We start from the raw sequence: 8,894 nt of genomic DNA, 5'->3' as shown, positions 1-8,894 counted from the left end.
CGGGATGTTGTGTTCAGCACTAGGGACAGGGGTGGTGTTTTCAGCACCAGGGACAGGGATGGTGTGTTCAGTACCAGTGACAGGGATAGGTTTTTTCGGTATAAGGGACAGGAATGGTGTTTTCAGCACCAGGGACAGGGATGGGTTTTTTCGGTTTTAGGGACAGGGGTTGTGTTTACAGCACCAGGGACAGGGATGAGTTTTTTTGGTATTAGGGATAGAGATGGTGTTTTCAGCTTTAGGGACAGGGATGGTGTTTTCAGCACCAAGGACAGGGATGGTGTTTTCAGCACCAGGGACAGGGATGTTGTTTTCAGGGACAGGGATAGTGTTTTCAGCAAAAGGGACAAGGATGGTGTTTTCAGTACCAGGGACAGGGATAGTGTTTTCAGCACCAGGGACAGGGATGGTGTTTTCAGGGACAGGGATAGTGTTTTCAGCAAAAGGGACAAGGATGGTGTTTTCAGTACCAGGGACAGGGATAGTGTTTTCAGCACCAGGGACAAGGATGGTGTTTTCAGTACCAGGGACAGGGAGGGTGTTTTCAGCACCAGGGACAGGGATGTTGTTTTCAGGGACAGGGATAGTGTTTTCAGCAAAAGGGACAAGGATGGTGTTTTCAGTACCAGGGACAGGGATAGTGTTTTCAGCACCAGGGACAGGGATGGTGTTTTTAGTACCAGGGACAGGGATGGTGTTTTCAGCACCAGAGACAGGGATGGTGTTTTCAGTACCAGGGACAGTGATGGTGTTTTCAGTACCAGGGACAGGGATGGTGTTTTCAGAACAAGGGACAATTTTCACTGTACTTAAGCATCTGTTAGATAAAGAAACAGGATCTTTCAATGACTACTGTTGATGTTTTCCTTCCAGCTTGGCATCCAGATTACACGCCTGGTCAGTGCCTCAGGGGCTTCCAGCAGTTCAGCAAGCAACAAGTCCATCATGGACTTTGTCAAAGCCAAGCCTGCAACTGCAATCCAGTCGACAAGCACCAACAACATACCCCTAAGCAGTGCCAACATCCCAGATTCAGAAACTGAATCGGGAGGCAGTATTTCAAACAAGAAGACCATGTTACATTTTCTTAAACCTTCTACTTCAACCACAACAGAAGAAATGCAAGAACTCGAAGAAGATACTTTACTAGATGGTAAGCAGAAGTCTAGATATTATTATGCAGCAAATAATTTTTCAATATTTAAGCTTAGATATGATAGAAGATTAGCATGTTTTTATTGTTGACTGTACACTACATGTATGCAACAATGAGAGAAATGTCCTCTTCAATTGTGTACAAGATACGTTTCATAATAGTTGTTGATATCTACATAGCACGGAAAATTTAACGTTCCTTATGCAAGTAGATAAACCACAAATTGTATGCTCCATTTGCACATAAATTTGCAACAACTGTCTCAAGAATCGAAAATTTGAACCAGGGTTCTAGTCAGCCTAAAATTATTTTCATCCCCTGGATTTTGAATGGAAATCCTGTCGAAGGTTTGATGATCCTAATAGGGTCAGGAGGTATGTTCACTGGAAATTTTTTATATCTAGACCCTCTGAAATACTTTTTCCTGAATTTGAGGGGCAAATGTTGCTGTTAAACTCCAGCTTGGTTCGATTAATATCTTTACAAATTGATTTTTGTCCATCACAGAGGACAGAATGGGAAAAATTTTTGTCGGTCTCAAGCAACAAAATTTCATCAAAGAATGGAAGGACAGATACTGGCAAGAACCCTGATTTGAATCATCAGACTTTGTAAATGTAGTGAGATACCACATTCTAACTGTACTTACAATGGCTACATCATTGTAGCTAATACTTAAAGCTTGTAAGAGCATAAAATGTAAAAGGTTTTCATTCCTTCATTCCCTGATCTAGATGCTGTATCTGAAACTCATGAGAGCACAACCAACAAAACACCAAAGAGAGCTGGACTGCCTCCTTTGCCCACCCTCCCCACCTTTAAGACGCCCAAGGGTGGGGTTCCTGTACAGGGAAGGATCAACGAAGGAGCATCAAGTAGTCATGAAGACCTGTACCTACCATCACCGTCTCAGGTAGGTTAAAGAAAGTTTGTAACCTTCTTGATTTGTATTTGATTGAAAGACAGAGTATAGATAAGACAGGACTCGAAATGCTTTTCCTGCATACCTGCACTGGTGCAGGTAACATTAAAATCGCCTGCACCAGACAAATTTTACCTACACCACTCTGAGATTAGGAAGTATGGATCATACTAAAATTTTTTGGGAACCATTGCTATTTTTTCTTCTATACTATACTTAATAGGAGGTAACAGTCAATGCAGCTGATAACAATCCACATACACCTACATCATAGGACATTTATTTATAAAGCCCAGTACATGGACCAGTGCAAGTTGGGTGCAGGTAGACAACAGAAAAAGCTGCACAGCCCAACTTTTACCAGTCCTGCACTAACCTGCATATGCAGGTGGTATTTTGAGCCCTGTGAGGACAGTGGTGTAAACATGAATTTGATAAGAAATTCATTTTGAAATGTTATTTGATAATAATAGTAACTGTTACAAAGTAGATTTGTACAGGTACATGTACATTTTCTATGTCTGCTTCTTTTCTGATGATTTACCATTATTACAGTATAATATTGGGTTGATATGACTTTTGCAGTTTTTTTGTATAATATGATACACCTACTGAGTATTGTCATTTAGTACATTGTACCAAATGCAAGTTTGATCAGGTAACAACAATACGTTATATAAACTTTGGAATTTTGGTGACCACTCACTCTTTAGAGAACCCTTGATATTGCTACTAGTACCTTGAAGTTCTTAGTACATGTATTTATTGTTTTCCCTTGTTGTATGCTTACCTTTCTCTTGGTAGGTTGATCCGAGTGTTCTGGCAGCCTTGCCTAAAGATATCAGACAACAGATAGAACAGACATACGCTGCCAGGAACATTCCACTCAGGTAAGATGATGATGTTGATATGATTATATGGATGACATCCTCAGTGAACCCCAAAACTGATGTGAGAGGGTACATGGAAAGAAAATTTGGCCCCATTAATTGATTGAAGTTAACCCTATTTTGAAATCTAAGTGGTCAGGAATGTTGAACATTAATGACCAAATACAAAGAGATAATCTTCTCCTTTGACTTTGGGGCCGGCATTCTATGACGTTGATTGACTTTTTCTCAGTACTTTTTTGCAATCTACTGTATTTTTGCTTGTTTCACAGCTGCTTTAATTGTTAGATTTAAAGTGTTTTTTAAAAATTTCTTGAAACGGCCAAAAATTGATGAGCTGGCAGGTGTCATCCATCAAATGACCATACCAGGAAGCCTGAATCAAAATTAATTTTTTTTCTCTCTTTTCCTGATGTGTAATTTTGCATATTAGATGAAAGACTTTTGAATTTGTAAAAACTGCTCGCACCTTTTATTCAAGTTACAAGTAGAAGTTTCTGTTTAATATTTATGTTTTCTTGATTTATGTGTAGATATGACACAGAAGAGGATACAGAGGCCGGTGAAACAGAAAAAGCAATTGGCATAGATCAAAGTTTTCTGGACGCCTTACCTGAAGACCTTAGGAAAGAGATAGAAGAAGAACAGCTGCAAAAGGTGGCATCAGAAACCACAATGTCCCACAGGACTAGCAGAGGAAAGGGGCCATCAAAACCTGGAATACACCAACTGCATGGTGATGCCAGTGCTGCAGTTTGTACAAATGTAGATAGGGGGCACTCCTCACTGGTCAATAGGCATGAGACCCACAGCATGGAACAGAGTACTGAGCCAGTAGCTGGACCATCAGAAGAAGGTAGAATGAAGAAGAGGAGCGACTCAGGTCCTATTGTAGCCCTTCCAGATCTTAACAAGGTGATCTTGTCTTTATTTTTATTTTACTCACTAAAAGAAATATTTTTCTATAGACCAACAGGAAAGCGCAGTCAAATTTGTGCAAGAGTCCACCCAGCCAATTTGACCACTTTTTTGTGGTCCCTTAGATTTTTTGAATTGACACAGGTATTAGGAATCCTGTCTATAGTGACCACCTGAGCACATATACACCATCAAATATTGTGATTTTAGAAAAAAAAGTGTCAGTGGATTTTTAAGAATTTGAAATCTTTGCTACATACTATGCAAAGTCATATAGAATTTGCATTGTATGCAAAACTGAATGACGTTACTAGTAACATTGGTGTTATTTTATATCAAAATAAAAGGCTTGATGATAGTACAGTTTGAAATCAATCTTATAACCATGCATAAGTGTGAAATAATACAACAAACTTAATTTTATGTTCTGTATGCATGCATAATGATATACAATAATTATTATTAGTAATAATTGTGTTATATCACCCACACATACTAATATCTGGTTTAACTTAAAGTCTTTTTGTCTTTTTTCAGATTGACCCAACCTGCCTGGATGCCTTGCCTCCCGAACTACAACAAGAGCTCAAACGAGCATATGCACAACAACAAAAACAACAACAACCGCCTCCACAACAACAACAACAACAGAGACCTAACCAACCACAGGATGCATTGAAACTGCTGGGCCAATCCAAAGGAAGACCAAGCCCTCCCAAAGCTAAGAGAAAATACACCAGAAGAAAACCGCTCAACAATAGTCCTAGTAAGAGGAGGGCACCTGCTGCTACTACTAGTCCTGCCAAGAAAAGATTGAGTCCACAGAAGTTGATATGGAACCAAGCAAGGGACAATGTGGTAATCAATTCTGAAGTTTTTCTTATGTCATAGCCATTACACTTTGAAAAAAAAATTGGAGTTAACACAAATTTTTGTCTGACTCCGTAAGCCTTTTTCAAGGAATTGACCCTTCTACTTCCAGGACACTACAAGTTGCCACAGCAACTCGTCATAAGTGCTAGGTATCCTGTCGCGCAACCCCCCACCCCCATCTCTGTTCGCTTTTGTACAGTGGGTATCAAAGTGTTCGATGTGTAAAGTTCAGTCTTCTTTATTACTCATTGAGTTCCACGATAAGTTTGTAACCTTTGTCAAGATGATGATTTCATTGCCATCTGCTTGCCTTGGGAAAGCATAGCACAGGAAGATGTGGATGGTATTTTGCAGTTTAGGGTCAGGAACAGGCTTTTAGCTCGGATTTTAAAATAGGGAGTCCAAACTTATTGGTGAGTCGCGGTAAATGACTATTGTAGGGGGGGTCCGGGGGCATCCACCTTCCAAGGTGCAGAGTTTTTGATGATTTTAAGTTTAAAAAGTGCATTCTTAGGTATCCCAAGAGGCAAAAATACAGTCAAACCTGTATTAGGGGCCACCTCTACAGAGGGGCCACCTGTCCATAGTGGCCACTTTTTGTCGGTCCCTTGGGTATTTTATCTACAAGTTGCCACCTCTATACAGAGGCCACCTGTCTATAGTGGCCAAATTTGTCCGGTCCCTTGAGTGGCCGCTATAGACAGGTTTGACTGTACTGTTCCAGAGGTCACAGTAGAAGACTGTGACCACAGATGACCTGGTAACATCCCAGGTCAATCAGAATTTCATGCTTGTCAGACAATTTCTCAAAGTGTAAGGGCCTCCAGGGGCATCAAATTTCTTGTTATTCTAAGAAAAGTGCGTCCAGATGACGCGTTGACGCATGCCTGGCTAAAAGCCTGGTCAGGAAAATGATGGCCAAGTTCAATAATGTGCCCTCTGGTGGCTACACATAAATCATGAAAATAAGGGCCTAGCTTGGTGACAAAATTATGGATGGAAGGTACAAGTATGTGTATCAAATTTGTAAAAACTCTTTGATAAAAACAAATTGTTTTAAAATATTTTTATCCTTCATGGTTCTCTCTTTTCTCTTCATCAAAAAGGTGACGACATCAACCAAAGAACCAGCTGAAACTTCTGTAGCACCTGTACCTGAACCTGCACCTGTAGAAGCAGCTGTAAGCACCTGTGACACAACAGCGCAGGTGCATCAGGTGAACCTGTGTGGCAGGGTGGAGCTTCCTGAGGTTAAGGAACTGCTCAAGGAGTGGACACACACCTGTCCAGGTATGTACATGTATGTGTAAAGGTGTTTTCTTATTTAATACTTTGATTGTTATGTTGCGACATTCTTTTCTGTTATGTTGCAACATTCTTTTCTGTTACCAGTAATGCAGAAACGTTCTTGTGGTTTTATGTTGAACTTTGCATTTTTTGTAGGCGATCACTTCACCGCAAACTCAAAACACCATGTAAATTTTCACTGGCTTCTAAACATATGTAATTTAAATTGTATTCTGATTGATTAAAGTAACAAAGAAAGCATGATGGATCAAATATAAGGCTTCCAAACTTGTGTGTAAGGTTTTGATCTACCACATGTATATCATAATCATTTGTTGGAATAAAAAAGAGCAGCCGATGTTTTATCATAAATTTGTATGAATTAGGGGGCTGGCCAAATTTGACCACTGACCATGATGAAAAAAGGCTAATAAATTGACCACTAGCATAAATGGACAAACACTTTCAGTACCGCTGCTGACATACATTTATTCACATAGACTTATGAACATTGAACAGGTACATGTCATATTTTTAGATTCACAGTTTCACAGTCTCACAGATTCAATAGTTTTACATTGACTTTTCCTATACCTGTTTACCTTTCCGGCAGTGCCTGAAGAAGAAGATGTAGAACAGTTTGTTCAGTACCTTCATCAGCTCATCCTGGATCGTAACCTAGAGACAGTGGATCTACTCATCAAGTACATCAGGAGGTAAAGAAATTCCTCACAATGTGAAATCAGAAGTATTTTCAGGTAGAATTTTTTTGCAAGTATTTTTTGCCTTCACAACTTCCCAGCAGATTACGTCAAGTACGTAGTTGCTTACAGAGTGAATAATATCTGCAATTCTCAAAATCTCTAAATATTCTGTATTGCTATTGGTTGATTTAAAAGCTTTTTTAAAATAATTACAGCACACTTACATGGAAGAGTAGGTGGATGACACAGTGTACTTAGCTAAATTATTGAAAGCCAAAGTAAAACTGTATTATGTCCACTAGCTACTTACCGTACCTTACTTGCTACTTGCCTTATACCTTAAATAAGGTCACAGGAAGAAGAGAACTTTCAGTCCCATATCTTGGGGGCCTCCTGCATTAAAGAATCCACACACAGGTACACTTACCGGCTCTGGTGTACTTGCCAATGGGTGAAAACATCCGCTGTTCCAAAATTTGCCTTGCTTTGTAAGCCACTGGAAAAAGTATCATGTTTCACCTCAACAACCTAATGATTCATTCTTTCCTTTTGTTAAATTGCATTTGTTGGCTCACTTTGGCAGAAGTCTAAAAAAAAAAGAATCGCTACTGACACCAATTTTTCATGGGCCATAATCGGAAACACAATAATCTATATTGACCTACCAATGATAGATTTTGATGTCATCGTCATGTAGATTTTTCAATGTAATTTTGAATATTGTATCAGGCACAGTGTTTGAATTTCTTGAAATGTTTTCCAGGTTGTGCAATGCGCTTGACACCAGTACTTGGAGAAGTGCAGTTGAAGAAATCATCAACAGTATCCAGGAGGTGATGGAGCAACTGTATGGTAGCAAGCTGAAGGTCACATGACTGCTGTCAACCAATCATCATTCAACTCTTCATTTTGGCACAACCAGTCTTTGATATTTAGATTGTGCATATTAAGCACAACAACTACAAATGCCAAAGAATACGAGGGATAATCAGTGCGTTTTGGAGACTCACTCAGAAATACACAAAGTAGATAGTAAGTAGGTCATCCCTTGAATGAAATGTTGGATGGAAGATATGTTTAAGTAAAGGAGTGTGCAATAGTTATATGCTTTAACCCCAGAAAGAATTTTGTATGTATAAGAAGAGTCACATGTTGCCTGTATTAGAATTAAGATGTGTTGTTATGTTGGGTTGCATTGTGTGTTTAGAAATTTGTACAAAACATTGAACAATAAGCCATATCTTGATACACACATGTACATTGTTTATTTCAGATTTTGTATGATATTTACCCCATATTAAAAATGGAGTACGAGCTTTGGTCTGTATGTATGTTAAACTTTGTGTTTTCGGATATTGGTTTTACTCAAATCTTCCAAGGTCAAGGAGGAGAGCAGGGTTCAACAGCATTAATACTTACTAAGTAATCAGATTATGATCGATTGTAAGAAACTCAGCAGTAGAGCTCGACTGATATTTGATACATTATGCTGATGGAGAAAGCAAAATAATGGTCACAAAGCACAAGGTCCTCATATGATATTAATCATTTCCTAATGGCATAAGAATTAACAAACAAGCATCAGTAATGTTACAGTTAATCACAGTGGGGATCAGGCGCCACCAACTGACCAGTCCAGATTACATAATGTGATTAATAACATTTTACTGCCAACCAGATTTCCTAAACCATGATCCACAGAAGTCTAGATGTTTTTTTCTTACACAACAAATTAATTTAAAGTGCTTGCATAAAAGTTTAATCTGAAGTTGGTAAACTACATATTGAAAAAAAATAACATAATTTTACTGCTAATCAGAGTTACTAAACCATGATCAACAGAAGTCTAGATGTCTTTTATTACACAACAAATTGACTTATGCTACTGGCATAAACGTTTTATTTGGACATTGGACATCTGAAATTGTCTTCATTCATAGTTAGAGTATAAAAGACCTGTTTCTTCCAGATCACTTCAGTGTCACTGACGAAGGATGGTGGATTCTATCCGAAACGTCTGACCGTTTCCAAAATCATATCCAGTTGCTTGAGTAACTACTTTTTTGTGAACACTAACCTTGATCTATCTGACAGGTGAATGGCATCTGGGTGCTGCATGGCCAATCCTCCCACTTGGACCCTTT

The 8,894-nt window shown here is 39.0% G+C and overlaps 2 protein-coding genes across 2 annotated transcripts in view; one reads left to right on the top strand and one right to left on the bottom strand.

Moving 5' to 3' along the window:
* The window catches only part of LOC118413754 (DNA repair protein REV1-like), a 20,751-nt gene extending 12,663 nt beyond the window's left edge, over positions 1-8,088 (top strand). Inside the window, exons 10-18 of the mRNA XM_035817286.1 lie at positions 874-1,153; positions 1,891-2,069; positions 2,883-2,970; positions 3,013-3,037; positions 3,502-3,883; positions 4,424-4,744; positions 5,866-6,049; positions 6,660-6,762; positions 7,514-8,088. Of these exons, the coding sequence (XP_035673179.1) occupies positions 874-1,153; positions 1,891-2,069; positions 2,883-2,970; positions 3,013-3,037; positions 3,502-3,883; positions 4,424-4,744; positions 5,866-6,049; positions 6,660-6,762; positions 7,514-7,625 (1,674 nt within the window). The 3' untranslated portion in view covers positions 7,626-8,088. The remainder of the gene's footprint in view (positions 1-873; positions 1,154-1,890; positions 2,070-2,882; positions 2,971-3,012; positions 3,038-3,501; positions 3,884-4,423; positions 4,745-5,865; positions 6,050-6,659; positions 6,763-7,513) is intronic.
* Positions 1-8,894, bottom strand: part of LOC118414804 — a 1,072,569-nt gene that overhangs the window by 729,387 nt on the left and 334,288 nt on the right. The gene's annotated exons all lie outside the window — the stretch shown is intronic.

The sequence above is a fragment of the Branchiostoma floridae genome, chromosome 4 (assembly GCF_000003815.2).
Source record: "Branchiostoma floridae strain S238N-H82 chromosome 4, Bfl_VNyyK, whole genome shotgun sequence".
In the NCBI taxonomy this organism is placed as follows: Eukaryota; Metazoa; Chordata; class Leptocardii; order Amphioxiformes; family Branchiostomatidae; genus Branchiostoma; species Branchiostoma floridae.
Note: the sequence above shows the minus strand (reverse complement) of the source record. Positions and strands in the feature narration are given on the sequence as shown.